Raw genomic sequence first — 21117 nt, 5'->3', positions numbered from 1 at the left:
TGAATACAGAAATATTTGATGGACAGTTTGACTCAGCAATCACCAGCAAGAATGCTAATGATTTATTCTGCTGCATGGTATTTAACCACAGAACTGCTATTGATGTCGCAAGTGTTTTATGAATTAATTCCATGCAACTCTTGGAACATTTTAAATGATCTCAATAGGGAAAGCTCACACTATCCTTTAAGTTACTGCTTTAGGGTTCCCAAGTCTACTGGCATAAGCAATCATCTTCCTGAAAAGTGACATCATTTGATAAAAAAAAACTTTGGGCAATCATTTTAAATATTTTTTAAATCCTAGAGTTATTTTAGGATTGTTTAAAACATTATTAAAAATGGGCAGCAACTGGTTCTCAGTTTTTTCCACTGGGCTCCCACATGCTATTATTACAAATGATTAAAATTGTTGGCAAGATGCTGCCTCCAGCAGGGGGCTGAGAAATAATCATTGCAGTGTTGCTAACTCTTGTGATTTTATGACATCTTGTGCTATTTGGTGTTTTTTTTAAAGCCCCAGCTTTTTGAGGTACTGTGTGATTAGGTGAGAATCTCCACTTTTATTAAAAAAAAGTTTTTAGCCCTCATGGTTGTAGAGAAAATTTTGAAAACTTTATAGTGCACCCTAAAGGTTTAGAAGCCAAATAAAACCCCCCAAAATGTATTTTTAAAATATTCAGAGGATTTTTAAACCAATCGTGATTTTTTGCGATCTGACTCTTTTTTAAATGCTTGGCATCAGCAACACTGTCCTTGCAATAAAAATAGTTATTGTGATAAGTGCTTTAACCTGCAAATATCCATGATGCTAGCTAAAGTAATCTTTTAAATAAAAAGGTACACAGCATGTTCTGGTAAGCATTTTCTTTTTACCAGTGAAGGAGGGGGAAAAGAAACAACATTTGCTTCATCATTAATCTCTCAGTTAAACAGCTCTAAACCAAATAGCAAGAACAGTGCTAGTATTGTTTCACTAAACTCCAGTTTGTTTGTTTTTTATTAGTGCTCCAAATTTCTTGAGTTAAAACAGTTATGCAGCAAGGTCAGGCATTCAGAGCTAGTTTTTGCTGTTCTGGGGACTCCTCTAGATACACTTTTCATGCCACTAGTTAAGGTGTCTTACTATTTACAAAAAAAAGTGCATACAAAGAAATCTCAAACAAACAAGTCACTGGGTTAAGGTTATTTTGAAACTAAATTAATTCATTCCCATAAAAAAGGGACACAAAACAGATCTGTGAAACAAACGGAAGGCACAACTCTAGCTGAAAAAATAAGTTTTAATAAATCACAAACTATATTTCTGAATTTTGCAATGCAATGGTAAGATTTATATTTAACTAATAAGTTGTAACTAAAAGAATGTTGACCTACCTGTGTGCCAGACATACTGTACCCATACATACGTGCTGGCAGCAAAAAATAGCCATTGTATTGGTATGAAGAGCAGACATATTATATTTGATGTGAATGCTACACAAACAAAAAATACTGAAAAGGCCTGAGAAAAGGGAAAAAAGAAAGCATCTTAATGGTTCAATTATATTCCAGATAAAACTACTGCTTTATATGCTAAATATGAAGTACAGCATACATGACATCCGGGTTATTTCAACATTAAAAGGTTACTACTATTTATAACATGGGACAGAGCAATCTGATTGGCTCATGAAAGTTCTAACCAATACATTTATGTGACAAACAGCACACAACTCAAAACTGTGTTCGTCCTATCCACTCTGCCAGCAGGTCTTCAAACAAAATCAGTGTGTGAGAACACAGCTGCAGGTAGGACTTCAACTGTACTGTTGACAGGCCTTGGCATTACTATATTATCCTCTTGATGTCAACAATGCCATTTTGTGATAACACACTTACAAAAAAGGATTAGGTATGTAAATGGATGAGAACATCCAGATTATATTAATGGGATAAAAATATATAAGGATATAAATCCTGATGCTTCAGCACATAAGCCAAATCACTGACAGCAGTTCTGAAAAAACTTTCCTTGTTTCCACTGCTAGATAGGACACTGGCCTAGATGGACCACTAGTCTAATATAGTATGATGCTTCCCAGGTTCTGGAGCTCAGAATTGTGAGATCATTCCTATTCTGAGGTGCTGGAGACACTTGGCTTTTGACTTCATGCCTCATTACAGTTGAAGTGTGCAGTTATTTGACTGGTTTCAGAGTAGCAGCCGTGTTAGTCTGTATTTGCAAAAAGAAAAGGAGTACTTGTGGCGCCTTAGAGACTAACAAATTTATTTGAGCATAAGCTTTCGTGAGCTACATCGGAATGCATCCGATGAAGTGAGCTGTAGCTCACGAAAGCTTATGCTCAAATAAATTTGTTAGTCTCTAAGGCGCCACAAGTACTCCTTTTCTTTTTGATTTATTTGACTACAACTGAAAGGCCAGCAAGATTTTGTTTCTCACATGAACCAGCAAAAACCGTTGTTAGCATTTTGGGAAATAAAAATGTTAAAGCCATTAAGTGATTTATAAATACCAAATTATAATTTAAAGGAATATATTCTCTTCCCACGGGCATAACTGCCCCTTTAACAGGTTCTGTGGGCATTTAAAAAGTGAAATATACTCCTAAGGTTTTTGAGATAAAGATTAACCAGTGCTGAGTAACAATTTGCATTAAAAGAATAGTTTTCAGCTACTTTTAAAATATATAATCCTCAGTAAAAAAACAAAAACAAAAAAACCCACCAATCTTTATAACTTTTGTTCACATAAAAACATATTATACTTTACTTATTTCCCTTATTTTCAACTATGAGTTAATGTTATTAGTGGATGGCTATTACTTATTTTTAATAATTAAAATCCTACATATTGTTATCCTTTTCCTGTTAGGGAAGGTCAAGTAAAGTAAAACGTGGATTTTGAGCCAATTTAACTTAAAGGGACAGTGTCAAGTTAGGATCCATGCCTGGGATTTCCCAGGGAGTTAGAGCCCAAATTTTACTGGAATTCATTAGAGCCGGGCACTTAACTCCCTAAGGCGTCTTGTAAAACCCTAGCCCATATTTTTAAACACCATGTTCCTTACACATGTAAGGAACATCACAGTTTATTTAAACAAAGAATTTAGATTTCACTATTTATTTTCAATTTTTAAAGGGCTGCCAGATTCCTACAACAAAGGAATCAACTTGAGGGAGTAGCAGCACAATTACAAGGCCTGAGACTTTTCAGGTGGGGACAGGGAGGAGAGACAGACAGACAGAGACACAGAAAGTACAAAACAAAAGACTAGCCACACATTCAGTCTAAATATCATTTTAACACAAAGCTAACCTTCAATCTACTACCAGGATCTAAAAGCTATTTCGAATAAACTGAGCTTCTTAAAAGACAAGAGGATAACAACAATTTCTTTTTTTGGTACTTACATGGCCCCCATTGCCATGGTACCAGAGGGCCTCACGATCTTTATAATGCATTTATACTCGCAACACCCCTGTGTGGTAGGAAAGCACTATTATTCCGATTGTACCGATGGGAAACTGAGGCACAGAGAGGCTAAATGATTTGCCCAAGGTAAAATACAAAGTCTGTGGCAAAGAAGGAACTTGAACCCAGGTCTCTGAAGTCTTATGCTAGAGCCCTCCCTGCTAGACCACTGTTTCTCTCAAGAGCAATGATCAGTAAACACATGCTGAGTTGGTTGTATGAGGGTACCATAAGCCCTGGAACTTTTCCATTGCTATGAGATCTAGAACTCCTCCACTGTTACAGGGTATTTGCTATCACAACCAGAAAAATCAGTTTTCTCTTTTATACTTACCAAACCCTGGTATCTGAACGAATCGTAAACGCTCCTGATGAAAAGCCAAAAGGGCCATAGATATTCAAATCTGAACTCCAGGACAAAGTCTGCCAGCAATACTAGTGCCCACACCACCAGGAATTTCAGGTACAGAAATGTACTGTAAAGAAAAAAGACAACTGATATTAATTTCAACACTTCTGGTAAAGAGTGGGATGCCAACAAGAGAACATATTGTTCTGATCAAAATAAATGTACCATATGCTTTTTTCTTATAATGGTTTCCCTGTAATGAGACTGATCACCTATAACACAAAATAGAGGTTTGTTCAAACACAAGCTGGCCTGGGCTAATGGAATCTTTAAAATTACAAAAAATGCTTTTGAATTTTTGTTTTTACAAAGTGGTAGAAAAGGACACTTTTATTGCTGTTACAAAATGCTTTAGGCCAACCTCTCTTTACTACTCTATCTTTTTTTTTATATATAAAAGTGAAGTTCTGTTAGCAGCTGGTTATCATTCAAATGAATACTGTCATAGCTGAAAGGCTCCACATTTTTTCTATTTCTCTCTCTCATATTTGCTTGCAAAGCACATGTAGTTTTCTGTGTTTTCCCCAAGAAAGTGCTGCAGAAGTTTGGTCCTCTCTCTCTCTCTCTCTCTCATGCGCGCACACACAGTTATAATGTTAACAACTTAGAACTCACATAGCATCATACAAATTAAAGACAGGCAACCAATAAGGAATTCTGTTGCAATTTCAAACCGCCAAAGTGTTGTTTTTCATAATGCTCTTTAACGTAAAGATGTCCATTTAAAAAATAGGAATATGGAGGCACAATCACACAGGCTTTGAAAGAGCCAGAAAAAGAAACCATATTTCCTGACTCTCAGTCCAACACTTTAACCACTGAACAATACAGGTCTCAAAATACTGAGACAAACACTGAGTGGTCTCTCAAGTGCTTATTTAGGTCATTCTTACAAGTGTTACCATATTAATTAATATGTTCTGCTACATCAATGAAGCTGGAAGAAAGAAAGGTGAAGAGTACCAGAGGCAATGAAAATCAGAGCTCCATTATCTTGCTTCATTACCTCAAAATATGACCTCTTACTACATTATGTTAACTCGTATAATAAGTTGTTTGTATAAATATACATAAAATAAACAATTTTTTTAAACCAAGAGCTGCTCTACCATGGTATCCTCAAGCAGTCACTTTCTCTGTATCACACTGTCAGCAAGCTCAATAGGACTTTGCCCTGGTAAGTCTACTGCGAAATAGCCAAGAATTAACATGTGCAATGCTGTGCGGGACTGTCTGTCTCAGGTTTCTGTACTCTGCATAGCCATTCATATTATCTGGGAAGTTACATAAAAGCCTTGATAAAAGATACAGAGAAGAAAGCTTCTGTGAAGAAAAAAATTTACACATAAGCAGTGGGTTACAAGCAACTGAATACCGGTTAGCCCTGAAGAGCTAGTGGTGGAAATTACTGAGCTTGTTGCCTATCAGGTAGATCACTTCATTCCACTTCATTAAAATTCAACAATGTTCTTATCTCAGGGTGATGAAGCAAATCATCACAGAAAGAGACGCCATTATCGCTTACCAATTCTCTGAGAACTATTCTTTTCTAGAGCAAGGCACCACCTACAGGTTTCAGAGTAGCAGCCGTGTTAGTCTGTATCCGCAAAAAGGAAAGGAGGACTTGTGGCACCTTAGAGACTAAAATTTATTTGAGCATGAGCTGTAGCTCACAAAAGCTTATGCTCAAATAAATTTGTTAATCTCTAAGGTGCCACAAGTCCTCCTTTTCTTTTTGCGAATACAGACTAACACAGCTGCTACTCTGAAACCAGTCAAATAACTGCACACTTCAACTTCACTTCATCCGATGAAGTGAGCTGTAGCTCATGAAAGCTTATGCTCAAATAAATGTGTTAGTCTCTAAGGTGCCACAAGTGCACCACCTACAGTTTTTACTGGGCTAAATACTGAGCAATTGCCCACCTTTTTGCTATGTACATCAAAGATGATGATGCTCTGGATAGCCTCTATTAGCAACTATTTTAAACAAGACAACCCTCCGTGCATCTCAGAAACCTCCAACCTGTAACCATTTCAGTAATTCTTTAAATAGCAACACTGAAGTTTCAAATGTATGCAGCCATGGAATGACTGTGATGTGGAGGAAGAGTGGCACTTTCTTTTTACTAACCACAACAAAAATGCTAAAGTATTTTGGAAGTGATTATAGTGGTATCAATAGGAAATGCAAGCTTGAACACAGGTATGCAGTAATCCCACACCCATACACTCACACTTGTCTGTAAAGTGCCTAGTACTCAGCTGGTACTATACAAAGAAATACATTATGTAGTTCATCCCCTTTTATATGAATGAAGAGCTGGATTCTTTGCACTATGAATGAGTGTGAAGATACTCCAGTAATAAGTTAGTGCAAGTTACAAGAGGAATATTCCCTTTGTACACATGGGGTCCATATGAGTTAAAGCAGGGGTGGGCAAACTACAGCCCATGGGCCACATCTGGCCCATCAGACCTTTTAATCTGGCCCTCGAGTTCCATTGCCCCGCTCCGGCGCTCCCACTGGGGAACAGGGTTGGGAGCTTGCCCCGCTCCGCCTGGCGCTCCCACGTGTTCAGGACCTGCATGATGGGCATGAGGGCACGCATATTACTCCAGCTGCATAACCCAAATGCACCTCACACGCTGGAACATCCAAGTGTGGAAAGGGGGCTAATTTGGTTTAATTATTGTAATACATTGTTATGATGGTATATTTATACTAATAAGTAAGGTTATATGTTTATTTCCACTAAAATGTATCTTTATTAAATATGTTTTATTTGAATATCTCTGAATTGTTAATTTTGTGAGCATGTATGGCCTGCCATACAATTTCCATGTCCAGATGTGGCCCTCAGGCCAAAAAGTTTGCCCACTCCTTAGCTAAAGTGAAAGGCGTCAGGCATGGATATGTACATTGTGCATTCCTGTGATGCATCATACAATTTACCTCTACAATTAGGTCAGATTCCAAGATTTAAGACTAGGAAAACACCATACTTCCTCCACCTTAATTTCTTGTAATGGTTGGGTTCATATGGTTAAATCAAATTACTATATGGGATGCGAAAGTGACATTTTTGAACACTCACGGACTTTTCTGTTTCACTCCACTGTTCTTGGAGAGCAGAGGAACAGTGGATATTCCCTTCTCACCTAATATGTTATTACATTACCTACTAAAGGCCCAGTTCTGCAACTCTCACTCACTGCGACTAGTCCCATTCAAACGAATTAACAAGCATTAACATAATGCTAGGGCATTAACCTAGGAGATTAACATTTCTTAGGTGATTGCAGCATTGCTAATAGTGTTGCACTCAAATAATGCCCTCAGTGGATAGCAGAGCAGCAGCATGACCGTAAAAATCTCATAACTTCAACTTTTTTCTTTTAAAAAAGTATCTGGTAAGGTGGGTTTTGGCTGTATACTATGTTGTACTCTTTTGGGGTTAAATTCAGCCTTTGACATAGGACCTGTACAAAGACCCTCCATGACAGAGAACCTCTCCAATACTCAGGTATGAGGGGGACAGGTGTTGTGGTTTTGTAGTAGAACCTCTAAACCTTGTGCGCCAGGGAAGCAGATTCCATCCATGGCAGTTCTGAATACACCACTGGATTTGCACCTAAGCAGATCCAACAACCAGGAACCCTCATGCAGATGCTATTATAGCTACTAGGCTGGAAAAAACAGCTGTGGAGGGCATGCACTGCACTTGGGGTTAGGCTGGGGCGGGGTAGGGGTGACCTGAATGTGCAGGGTGGACACAAGCGTAATTGCTCAGGTTAGGTGTGTTATTTGAGAATTCCATTCCTAGATTCTTGACTGAAAAATTAAAGTAAGAGAATGACATATAAAAATATCCATTGCCAATCCAAATGTACCTGACTGCCCCATCATAGCACTGTTTGGGAAACAAAGACATTTGAAACAGTGTGCACTTTACAGCAGCTGAAGTCCATAATAATGGACATGTTCTCTAACAAATTAGTTTTGCCAAATGTAATGCAAATCTACTAATCATTTAGTGTCTCTGAGTTAAAACTCTTTTTGATGCAGAGCTTTTGAATACAGCCATTAAAACTCATTTAACTCTTGAAAGTCATGCTGACTTTCCCCATCTTTTTAAGAGGGCCTCTTACAATGTAACATATACAAGAAGGTTGCTCACACCAATATTAAAAAGTCTATTTTTTCAGATGTATATTGTTGTTCAAGGGACTCAAGATAATTAAGAGCTTCATCAAATAGGACTGGAATGCAAAGGGGTTATTCTTTTAAAAAGGGGATGCTATACACTTGTATGTGCCTCAAGAAATACCTGCCTTTGAAAGCAGAAGTATCATTGTACAGTGTATTCTAAATATGCATGAAACACACACAATATACATTAGAATCATACATACACATTCTGATAATCCTACCTGGGGGTTAAAAAGAGTGACAGAAAACTAATCCTGTTTTTGACACTGGTGATTTCTTCCAGTTAGTAGGCCAGATGGTTGTGATCCTTAGGAGTAAAAAGAGAGTACCTGAACCTTTGCATGCCCTTGTTCCACCCAGATATGATGTACCTGTGTTTGCTATTCCTGACAAATTGTATTGTCTACTTAACAGTTTTTGTCACCCAAATCAGAGGGGCTAAGTAGACAAACAGTGCTGTCCCCTATGCTGGTGTGCCCGTACGCTTTAAACGTCTCCAATAGTTATGGATGTACAGGTAAAATTAAGCTCTATTAGAAAAAAAATATGCTATGACCTCTTGTTCTGGTAGGCGAATCACAATTCTGTTAGCTTTATGACAAAAATAATATTCTATTATGGCGTTACTAACAATATTTCTCAATTGCTCTTTTCCTTTCCTTGGCTTTGTACTATTTCCCTCTACTGCCTTAACATTTGTACTCTTCAAGCGCCGATATTTTCTGGACACTATTCTTCTTTACATTCTCTCACTGTTTTAGTCACTGTCCCTACTGTGCCTCACCTCCAATATGCACATCTGGCAAGTCAAACAGCTGGTATTCCTTTGGTGTCTAGCATCAGCCATTTATTATCTATGACCCTCTCATATTCATTGATCTTTCTAAGCACATCCACACGTCTCTCCAGTTTTGATAGCTGCTGTGTCAGTATCCTCGCTTACAGATATTTATCACACAGAAAAATGCTCTCTAACCTTAGACTCAAATGCATCACCCTGCACCCATTTTAATTCCCCAAGTTGTTTCTTCTCTTCTATATTAAGAACTCTCATGCTCAAATTGGTTGTAGATAATTACCCTGCATTTTAGATATTCAATTTTCTGGTCTGTTACATCATACAAAAAGCTGAAATCAGTGATCTTCCCAAGAACTGACAAGGGCAGGGCTTTCCCTATAAAAGTGACATAGGGTCTAATTATACAATTGAAGGCTGGAGGGGGTAAAGACAAAATGGAAGTGTTGACCATAAAGGACCAGTGACTTGATCCAGTATAGCAAACCCAATAAAAAGGTTGATTACTAGTATATTCATACAATGAATATGCAATTTTACTCTGAACCGCACATTAATTGTCTCTCTCCCTTCGGATTTTCGAAAGATTATTTCTTCTGAATCTTTTCCTAAGTGCCAGAGCTGCTCCCTTATTTGCTCATTCTTCATTTTCTCCTTACTATTCTACACCATTGCATTGTGTGGGTGCTGCAAGGTAAAAAAATGTCCAAAATAATTGGTGAGAACTATATTACAATCTGCAGTGCACACAAAATCCAAAGCAATAGCAAGCTACACTGATCCACTCTATTCCTTCATGATCCGTGAGTCCCCAAGGCGGCAAAGTGAATCTTACCAGAATTGATGGCATGTTTCATTTTGCAGTCTGACTCACACAACACAATGGACTGGAAGGCATCTTGAAACTGGCAAAGTGCCAAATGCAAAGGTAGGCTTCAGAGAGGTGAAGTGCAGCACCTGTGCAGAATTACTACAGAGATCAGAGTCAGTCAGCAAAATCTCAAGCCTGTCTAGCTGAGTCTAGCCAAAATACTTTGCATAGTTAGAAAATATGAATGGAGATTCTCAGATCAAAAAAATGCTTTATATGTGCAAAGGTGATTTGGGGAGAGAAGTGACACAGAATGGGGAGGGACAAGATGCGTATAAGGAGAACAGCAGGTAAACAAGAATACAGGACAGAATACATATAAATGGCATGAAGTAAACAGAATGAGGCTAATATGGCAATGTGTATGGAAAATATTTTACAATATGGAAGAGATATTTGAAGAATCCAGAGAGGGATCTGCCCTGGTACTAAATCAGTGCATCAGATGGAGAAAATCTGTGTATAAGAAGAATGAGAGTAAGGGAAGATGAAATGGAAAAGTTACATATCTTTTACAAAAATTCTGGAAGTGAATGTTACACGATGGCTGAACTGGAGGCATGCATTCAGCAACAAGTATGATATTATTGGAAAAATAGACACAGTCAGACCCACAAAATAACTTAGCTGAAAATATCAAAGTATAGAACAGGTAAAAGTAAAGCAGACAGAGGAACTGCAATGTGTGAAAAATGAGACACATATGCAGAGGGAAGCAATATTACCTGTAATATTGGGGATGACATAGTAGAACATTTAAATTTAAGCCCGATTGTATTTGAGATCTGGATTTAAGTTAAGGTCAAAAAAGGTAGTACTGTTGGTTTGTTACAGATCTCCAGGGCAGTTTGAGAAGGGTGAACAGGAAATGTTTTTCCTGTTAAAGGATGATGATTAAAAAGTGCCAGATTAAATCATCATTGGGAAGAATCTTTATGTATTAAAAAAAGCCTAAAATGAGACCATATTCCTTGAGTTAGAACGTACCATTTTTCCTTACAGTTTATTGAGCCGTCAGCATAGTCAAAGGCTTATCACTTGGATATATGCCAAATCAGAAGTTAGGCAGAACACAGAATCTAGTGAATATTTCATCAAAAAGTGATCATACCACCAAGAAAAGCAGCACAAAAATATTGGACAATCAGAGGCACATATTGTCCCCACTTGACATGTGGCGCTCTCACTACCCGCTTGAAGATTTCAGACATATACACATCCTCCTAAACATTCCTGTGGCTGACAGCCCAGGGAAATGCCTGTGATCGAGGGCAATATATGGTATTAAAAAAAGCCAACATTGAATGCATACAAAATGCTTTAGGGAAAGTTGTTTGGAATTCCACGATATATAAGGAAAGTCAGCTGAAGAGGAAGTTAAACCAGTTGTAGAGTACATTTGGAATTCATCTCAAATCTTAACCAGCTATAAAACTGGCATCAAGCATCAACATGATTAAGTAGGGATATAACAAGCAGTATCAGCAATAAAGCTGAAATATTTTAAACAGATCAAGAAAGAACGAGTCTTGGGAGGACTACTAAAAACCAAGAAACAGCAAGCTAACAAAAAAAAAAACAAAACAAAAAACAAAACTTGAGGTAAAAAGAATTAGTGTCAAATTGCACTGAGTACTTTGATTAATAAAGAAGATTTTAATATATGTGCGGTACAAAGGGTAAAAGACCTGATCCATTCAAGAAAGATTGTGAAATAGGGAATAGGTAATTTAAAAAATGGAAATGCAGACTTTTGACTGTATTTCATAGAAAAATAAAAGAGCAAGTGCTTCTCTAGAAAGCTGACTGGAAGATTTAGGAGAACACAGTATGTTTAAATTGTAGTGAAGTTCTTTTAAAATGTACAGTAAATCCTGCAATACAGCACAGAACTATCACACTTGCACATAGTACTGATGGAGTTTTAGCCTGTCCAGATTATCACAATACTTCAGAAGCAATGATCATTTTAAACTGTGAGATTGCACCATTGGCATCTGAAGCTTCAGTTGCAGTACACAAGCACAAAGCTGCCAGCAACTGTGCCAGCATACCATGTTACACAGCACTTAATCATGGCCCGAAGTAGCTTCAAATCGGACATGAAGAACCAGACTAAATGGGGAAAAAAAGGAAAAGAAAGGACAGTAGAAAGGAAGAAGCAGGAGAGCAACTGCTGAAAATTGCAGAGGGGAAAAAAACAAGAGGAGACCAGCTCAAAGACAGAGTTTAATGGCCCTTTCTTGAAGGCCTGAGGCACAAATAGCTGATTTAATGTATGGAATGAACACTAGAAAAAGCACTGTATGTAGTACAGTTACGTATCACTAATTCCATATTTTAAACGCCTTAAACATTGAAACTAATTAGTTAAGTAAAAGAATATTGCACAAGTTTGAGTGTGCAAACATAGTATCCAGTCATTGAGACAGGAAGTTCACATTTTCACATGTAAATTACGATTTGACAATTCTGAGGGTCTGTTCTACAAGGTATTTATGAAGAAATAAATTCCTTTCCTGTTGCCTAAAATATATTGATCATGAGGCTCCACAACATCTGTAAAACTGAGAAACAGTCACTGCAGAGAGATGAGAGAATCATCAAATTTTAATTGTTCCAACTGTCTAGCATGTACTCACTAAACTATACAGCTTCCAATCAGTACCTTAAACTACCTAAAATTTAGGTACGTATAAGTACTAACCACCATGTCCTCTTCAGAAATTTGGAAGGATAAATAGTATAATTTCATGTTACATTTTTAACAGAAATTCAAATGCATTCCAGATTAAATTTCACATTGAAATCTAATACCTGTCTAAGTGTTATCTGAATATCTTTATAAAAACCAAACATAGGGACCACTGTACCCATCTCCTCAAAACTAGCTTAGAGTCCTTTCCATTTAACCATTACTTAATTTTACTTTTAGTTTTGTCTTCTCCAATTTCATCCCAGATATTTAACAATTAGATATTATTATTAGTGTTCAGCCACCAAATCCAGGAATAACCATAGGCTATCATTGTTTGTTTTTGATAATGTCTAGCACCAAGGGATCCTGACCCTGGTTGGGAGCCTTCAGATGCCACTGGTATAATAAATTAAAATATTATTAATAGCGTAAGGCACATTCCAAACTACCAAGAAGACAGAGTCCTGTCTCAAAGAACTCAGTCTAACAGATACAGACAGTGGTTAGTGGAAGGGGAAAAACAAATAGAGATTTTTAATAAAAGTCAACTAGATTCTGCATAGGCAGCAGGGCAGAAGTGGGTCTTTGAGCTGCTTTGAGCACTTAGGTGAGCAGGAGTCTTATAAATGACACTTGGCTGCTGTACAAAATCGAGGAGACAACATTGCATTATGGAGGTTTTTTGTTTTCAATAGAGTCAGGATGCATTCAATGGTCTGTTTGTTTCACCTATCAGATTTGGGGGCTCCATTTCACCAAACAAAACCTATTAAGAAAAGGAGTACTTGTGGCACCTTAGAGACTAACAAATTTATTTGAGCATAAGCTTTTGTGAGCTACAGTTCACTTCATCGGACACATGCATCTGATGAAGTGAGCTGTAGCTCATGAAAGCTTACGCTCAAATAAATGTGTTAGTCTCTAAGGTGCCATAAGTACTCCTTTTCTTTTTGCGGATACAGACTAACATGGCTGCTATTCTAAAACCTATTAAGTTATCATCCAGATATTATAAAATGATTATTGCCATTTTTCAGGTGGGTCACAGATATTGCTTACCAATCTTGAAAGTTTAAGAACCCTGTCAAGTCACATCAGAGACTACTTACATAATATCATGATATACTGAACTATGAGTGAAAATGGTAAGAGGGAAGGGAAACAAGAGCAGGGATGAGGAAAAAGGAAAAAACGTTCCATATAAAGCACTTCTTGCTGATTAGGTTACCAAAGCAGCAAATCCTCCACACTAGCTTAGCCTACTATTCTTACTGGAATAGTACTTTGAAGCTGTCTGAATTTTCAGAACAGAAGATATCAACATGAAATGAAAACTAAGTGTAAAATAAAGAATTCCACGAGAAACAATTACTACAAGAAATGTGATGCTCTGTATTGGAGATACACCTACAGCTAGCATAGGTGTGTATGATTCTTTTAAAAAAGCAACCACCCACCTAATATTCCATCCCACCTCCCTGCCCCCTCAATCTGTTCCAATGTAAGAGAAGGTATATAATGTTGAATTTCTGTTTAAAAGCAACCGATCGTAGGATTCTAGAAGGCTCTGCCTACATATAAACTATTTTCCAATAGACGGTGCTCCCTTAATATTATCTTATAAACAGAAGATGAAATTACTTTGTAACTTCCAAATCATATTTTGCTCAAGAACAGACACTCTGAAATTATTAATGAAGTATTTTGTTATACTACATTTAACATTGTCCTTAGATTTTCAGGTTTCAGAGTAGCAGCTGTGTTAGTCTGTATCCGCAAAAAGAAAAGGAGTACTTGTGCCACCTTAGAGACTAACAAATTTATTTGAGCATAAGCTTTCGTGAGCTACAGCTCACCTCATCCGATGAAATGAGCTGTAGCTCACAAAAGCTTATGCTCAAATAAATTTGTTAGTCTCTAAGGTGCCACAAGTACTCCTTTTCTTCTTTCTTAGATTTTCAGTCAATTTGACATGAACAAAAGACTAAACAGAGAATGGATCAAAAGAATCTAATGAAGTAAGCAGTAACAAATTATATTTTTCTGAAAAATTTGTTTAAGAAATTATTAAACTAGCAAACAAGTGCCAGTATATTATTTGTAAATAAGATTTATAGATAAGGGATTTCAGATATCAGCCAAATATAGAAATACAAAGGAACTCTTTTATAGTGACACTATTTCTCACAGAACAACTTTCTTTTAAGCAGAGGGTCACTATAATCAGAATAATCACAATTTGCATATTGAAATGAAGCAAAACTCTGTGGGAATTTCATGATATCAGAGTTCACTATGAAATGATTCCCTTTTTTAAAGCTAATGTTGATATTATGCACATTTGGTCAGATCTTCAACCTACTGCAAATACAGACCTCAACTGAACTATAAATGAGATATTATCACAGCTCATAATTTTCAACAATAGATGTTTCAAGACTATCAATTTCTCTCTTAGTCAAGAATTGTATAATTACTGTGTACCTGAGTTTGACATCCCTCTCTTATTAGCTCAAAAATGTTGTCTTCTCCTAATTGTTTAGGGCTTTAGTTGACAGTGTCTTGTCCACTTAAGAAAGCTACCAAGTTTAATATGCAAATAAAGTATAACTTAATTTAACTGTGCTCTTTAAAATACTCAAGATTAAAACATGTTTTTATAAAACAGCTGTTCAAAAAGATGTTCTATGGTTTTTTGACATGTATCATAAATGGAACACCTCAATGCATGCAGTTATTTCACACCACATAAAAGTCAGGTGCCTTTTGCCATCTAAATAGTACAGATATTCTTGTAATTTCCATCTTTACAAATGAATTATTATTTAAAGTTAAAGTTTAAAATAAAACTAGTGCTATTTATTTAACAAGTCAAGACTCGTGCCATTATATGGAATGCAAGTATATTCAGAACCGTTCTTGACCAAATTATCTTCCTTTATTTGTCTAGCAAGTCTTTTTTCTTAGAGTTTCTCACTGTTTCAGCTCCACAGCCAGAAGTTCTAACATGGACAAGGAGCTGGCAGCTGCTGGCATTTTTTACCACCAAGTCATCTAGATTTACTCTGAGCAGTAATGACATATGACTTCATATGAAAAACCTTCCAATCTTTTTTACTAGGGGTGCAGCTCCACAATTTTAATAAAAATTTTAATAAAAAAGTTCTGTGCAGACACAGCTCTTTAGTATTTTAGGGTTATGACAAAGGAAGGCAAACACACTCTTATCAGGGAGGAAGGGGGAAGTATGTGCAAAAAATACCTCCTGCAACCCTCTCACCATCAAAAGAGAGTGTCCAGTAGTTACTCCCAAGCACCAAAATATCTAATTCTCTAACCAAATTCTATGGTCATTCAATTTTTGCCCAAATATATTAGTAGTACTTGACTCTACATCAAGGGGAAACCCATTCTACCTATTCACCATTCTCTCTGTAAAAATCAAATTTCTAGCACACACACACACGCCAAAATGTTACTGTTTACAGTAAAGCACCATCAACAGATCTCTCAATCTGAGATTTTCTTACTCGTTTTAACTTATGACTCATGTTTATCACCAAAAAACTCTTCGAGTTTAAAAGGGACACATGAACTTGTAATCTAGTAAATTTTTTTTAAATGAGTTAAAAGTCAGTTTCCTGGACTGTACCTGAAGCTGCTACCATTTTTTTTATTTACCCAATCATACTTTCTTATATTTTAAAAATGTCTATCTCCTCTGTTAAAAAATCCCCACACAAACAAGAGAAACAGTGAAACTGACTATAAAAGCTTGTCAAAAGCACAAAATAAATAAGCTGAAAAAGAAACAAGTATTTCTCTCATCCTTTTCAGGTACACTAAACTTAGGTGTTTCTTATAAGATTTTATAAAGAATTATGTTTTTAAATTGACAGTCCCTTTAGAGAAAACAATTTGCACTAATTCCGATTAAAATAAGCCAATTTACTCTTCAAAATGCTTCTTTATAAGTCCTATAAACTTCTCTGAGAATAAGATCATCATAGTAAGTGATATGTCAATTTCATTTCTTTCTAGCTGAGGTTTTATACCCTACAGAAAAACCTTACTCCATAACCTTGCTAACATGTTAGATGCTGCCGTCCGCCAAAACTTTGCACCCACAATGCCACTCATGCAAATTCATGCTGTCAAACCGTTATGGAAAGTTATCTACAACGTTGCACCTCTTGAAGTCACATTATTCTGCTCTGTTTGAGGTATGTGGACAACTCTCCCCAATGTTAGCTTTGAACCAGAGAGCCCCCTGAAATATGCACATTAAACTAAATCCCTCACTACACCATGTAATGCAGGTGTTCTCAAACTGGGGGGCAGGATCCATCAGGGGGTCACGAGATTATTAGATGGGGGGTTGCGAACTGTCAGCCTCCACTCCAAACTCCGCTTTGCCTCCAGCATTTATAATGGTGTTAAATATATAAAAATGTGTTTAATTTATAAGGGGGAGTCACACTCAGAGGCTTGCTATGTGAAAGGGTTCACCAGTACAAAAGTTTGAGAACCACAGATGTAATGGTCCAGAAGGATAAATGTGGGGGGAAGGACTGCAAAAACTCTGAACAAATCCCCTTCCCCAAGCTGCCTCCTTCAATTAGCACCAACAGGACCCTAGCCAGCAGCTCCCACCCACCCCAATCACCCTCACTCAGGTTTATATAAAAAGGATAGGGTGGGGGAAAACCACTACATAGAAACAAAACAACATCCCAACTAAGTCTGTAAAAAGGACAGGGGGAGGGTAAAGGTCTCAGACAGTTGTTGAGGAAGGGAAAGGGGATCAGGCCCTGAGCAGGAAGATGAGGCAATGCGAGGGGAAGGGAACCTCTGAGAGGAGGCCCTGGGGGTGCTCTAAGAAGGGTCTATGTGTGGGGGTGGGGAGGAGTTATGAGAGGTAAGGGGACAATTGAGTAGAGTGGGGTCCTGAAGGGAGGAGCGTGGCTCTGAGAGGAGACAATGTGTGAGGGAGGTGGGCCTGAGGAGACAATGTGTATGTGTGAGAGCTGGGAGGAGGCTAAGTATGGGAGCCTCTGAAAGGAGGTGATGGAGGAGGGGATCCTGAAGGGAGGTGATGGGAGAGGGCTGGGAGGAGGCAGTGTGGGGGAGAAGTAGTATGGGAGCCCCTGAAAGGAGGTGGGGGGGCTAAAGAGAGGTGATGGGGGAGGGCCGGGAGAAGATGGGGGGGCCCTAAAGGGAGACAATGAGGGAGGGCTGGGAGGAGGCAGGGGGGAGGCAGTGGCAAAGGGGAGGAAGTATGGGAGCACCTGAAAGGAGGCGGGGAGGGGCTAAAGGGAGGTGAATGGGGGAGGGCTGGGAGAAGACCTGGGGGGGCTAAAGGGAGGCGATGGGGGAGGGCTGGGAGGAGGCTGAACGGGGGCAGTGGGGGTGGGGGAGGGCTGGGAGGAGGCTGGGGGATGAGGGGCTGAAGGGAGACAATGTGGGAGGGCTGGGGGAGGCAGTGGGGGGTGAGGGGCTGAAGGGAGACAATGGGGGAGGGCTGGGGGGAGGCAGTGGGGGGTGAGGGGCTGAAGGAAGACGATGGGGGAGGGCTGGGGGGAGGCAGTGGGGGGTGAGGGGCTGAAGGAAGACGATGGGGGAGGGCTGGGGGGAGGCAGTGGGGGGTGAGGGGCTGAAGGAAGACAATGGGGGAGGGCTGGGGGGAGGCAGTGGGGGGTGAGGGGCTGAAGGAAGACAATGGGGGAGGGCTGGGGGAGGCAGTGGGGGGTGAGGGGCTGAAGGGAGACGATGGGGGAGGGCTGGGGGGAGGCTGTGGGGGTGAGGGGCTGAAGGGAGACGATGGGGAGGCAGTGGGGGGTGGGAGGCTGAAGGGAGACGATGGGGAGGCAGTGGGGGGTGGGAGGCTGAAGGGAGACGATGGGGGAGCTGAAAGGAAGCGGTGGGGGGCTGAAGGGAGAGGATGGGGGAGGATTGGGAGGAGGCAGTAGGGGATGAGGGGCTGAAGGGAGACAATGTGGGAGGGCTGGGGGAGGCTGGGGGATGAGGGGCTGAAGGGAGACGATGGGGGAGGGCTGGGGGGAGGCAGTGGGGGGTGGGAGGCTGAAGGGAGACGATGGAGGAGGGCTGGGGGGAGGCAGTGGGGGGTGAGGGGCTGAAGGGAGACGATGGGGGAGGGCTGGGGGAAGGCTGTGGGGGTGAGGGGCGGGAGGCTGAAGGGAGACGATGGGGAGGCAGTGGGGGGGTGTTTGGAGGAGGCAGTGGGGGGTGGGAGGCTGAAGGAAGACGATGGGGGAGGGCTGGGGGGAGGCAGTGGGGGGTGAGGGGCTGAAGGGAGACGATGGGGGAGGGCTGGGGGAAGGCTGTGGGGGTGAGGGGCGGGAGGCTGAAGGGAGACGATGGGGAGGCAGTGGGGGGGTGTTTGGAGGAGGCAGTGGGGGGTGGGAGGCTGAAGGAAGACGATGGGGGAGGGCTGGGGGGAGGCAGTGGGGGGTGAGGGGCTGAAGGGAGACGATGGGGGAGGGCTGGGGGAAGGCTGTGGGGGTGAGGGGCGGGAGGCTGAAGGGAGACGATGGGGAGGCAGTGGGGGGGTGTTTGGAGGAGGCAGTGGGGGGTGGGAGGCTGAAGGAAGACGATGGGGGAGGGCTGGGGGGAGGCAGTGGGGGGTGAGGGGCTGAAGGGAGACGATGGGGAGGGCTGGGGGAAGGCTGTGGGGGTGAGGGGCGGGAGGCTGAAGGGAGACGATGGGGAGGCAGTGGGGGGGTGTTTGGAGGAGGCAGTGGGGGGTGGGAGGCTGAAGGAAGACGATGGGGGAGGGCTGGGGGGGGCAGTGGGGGGTGAGGGGCTGAAGGGAGACGATGGGGGAGGGCTGGGGGAAGGCTGTGGGGGTGAGGGGCGGGAGGCTGAAGGGAGACGATGGGGAGGCAGTGGGGGGGTGTTTGGAGGAGGCAGTGGGGGGTGGGAGGCTGAAGGGAGAGGATGGGGGAGGATTGGGAGGAGGCAGTGGGGGGTGAGGGGCTGAAGGGAGACAATGGGGGAGGGCTGGGGGGAGACGATGCGCGGCTCGCAGAAGACACGGGGCAGGAGGGCTCAGTGCTGGGGCGCGAGGCGGCGTCGTCGGGGCTCGGCCCAGGGCAGGACCGCCGGGAAGCCGACCCGCCCGGGCCCCGAGTGCGGCCTAGCGGCGGGTGCCGAGCCGGCCGGGACCCAGCTGCCCGCGAGGAGGCCGGGGCGGGGGTGGGGTGCGAGGCGCCGCGAGCGGGGGGGGGGGGGTTCCACCCTGACAGGCCGCGTCCCTCGGGTGGGTGGGGAGCGAGCTGGCAGGGGGAGGGGCGGACACTGACAGGCCGGGAATGGGGAGCCTGAGGAGGGGGAGCGAGCGGCGCTGGGGCCGGAGGCAGCCGGGCCGGGGGAAGGGTCCTGCCGGGGCAAGCGCAGGGGCCAGCCGGAGCGGAGCCGGGGCCCGGCGGGGAGGGGCGGCGGGATAGGAGGACCCGCGGCAGGGGGAGGGGACGACGGGCCGGCCGAGGCAGGGCGGCGGGGACCCGGCCGGTACCTGCCGTAGATGCCCTCGGTGATGCGGTTCCGCTTTAGCGGCCGCCGGAGTTTGCTGCAGTCCGCGCTCCGCCGCTTCATCCTCCCGGCCCCGCGCTGGCTCGGACCCGCCTGGCTCACGGCGCCACCAGTCGAGGCCGGGCAGATTTTTTTTTTTTTTTTTTTTTCCGATTTTCTCTCCTCCTCCCTCCCCCCTTTGGAAACAAAGAAATAAAAATAATTTCAGGTCCGTCCCTCCCCGCCGCGTCCCCGCGCGCAGACGCCGCGCCCCCGCCCCGCCTCGGCCGACAACACCCAATCCGAGGCTGACAGAATGGGATCGACGGGAGGTCAAACCAATCAATGACAGCGACGGTCGGACGGACGGGCAAGAGAGCCAATCAAAAGGTTTATCCCGCCCCTTCCATGACGTCAGGTCACAGGTCGGCCCCAAACTCTGAGTGACGTCTGGAAGAGAGAAAGAAGGGTGAATTGACAGCGCACCCTCCAATTACTTGAAGGGATTTTGTTCTCACCGCACCCACCCGGGCGTTCGCACCAGGCACGCGCCCCACATTCTGAGTGATAGCAAGGTTGACCAATCGGAGAGAAAAACAAGAGTGGGCGGGACTTTATCCGTTCGGAAACGGACAAAAAGAGGGCTTATTCCATCTTGGACTGACAGAGTCCCACCCCCCACGTTTTGATTGACAGCCTCACTGACCAATAGGCTATCAGGAACGCGAGAGCGAAATCCCAGTATCCAAAAGTAAGAAGACACAAGGTCCTTTGTCCCGCTCCGTCTCTCTCATAACGCAGCCGCCCAGGACGCCGCATAGCCCTGCCTCTAGAGTGACTGACGGACAGCTTGACCAATCAGCCAGAAGAGATATCACAGGAGAATGGCAGCTGAGCCGCCCAATCCCCGAACGGGGAAGGGAACGCGTCCAACCCTTTCCATCTGTCGGACCAGAGAGGGGACCGTGGCCTATAATAGGCCAATCAAAAAGGGACGGGGGACCAGCGTCTGGCCAATCAGAGGTTACCTCCCTTGGCTTGTTGGGCCATAGGACGAGCCGTGAAAGGGTGGCAATTGCCTGGCCAATGGGAGGTCGGCAGGAGGGGCGAGGCCGGTGCGAGCTGC

General features: G+C 42.5%; 1 protein-coding gene across 5 annotated transcripts in view; it reads right to left on the bottom strand.

The window, feature by feature from the left end:
- The window catches only part of MACO1 (macoilin 1), a 53553-nt gene extending 33260 nt beyond the window's left edge, over positions 1–20293 (bottom strand). The window contains exons 1-3 of one of the 5 annotated variants that reach the window (XM_038377662.2): positions 19996–20293; positions 3809–3950; positions 1377–1503 (exon numbers count right to left, since the gene is read on the bottom strand). In XM_038377662.2, coding sequence (XP_038233590.1) covers positions 1377–1503; positions 3809–3950; positions 19996–20075 — 349 coding nt within the window. In that variant the 5' untranslated portion in view covers positions 20076–20293. Of the gene's footprint in view, positions 1–1376; positions 1504–3808; positions 3951–4048; positions 4096–9727; positions 9863–15397; positions 15527–19995 lie in introns of all 5 variants that reach the window. The other 4 variants (XM_043506054.1, XM_043506053.1, XM_043506055.1 and 1 more) reach the window with 4 other exon arrangements.
- Between the last annotated feature and the right edge of the window lie 824 nt (positions 20294–21117).

This window comes from Dermochelys coriacea, chromosome 19 (genome assembly GCF_009764565.3).
Source record: "Dermochelys coriacea isolate rDerCor1 chromosome 19, rDerCor1.pri.v4, whole genome shotgun sequence".
Taxonomy (NCBI): Eukaryota; Metazoa; Chordata; order Testudines; family Dermochelyidae; genus Dermochelys; species Dermochelys coriacea.
Note: the sequence above shows the minus strand (reverse complement) of the source record. Positions and strands in the feature narration are given on the sequence as shown.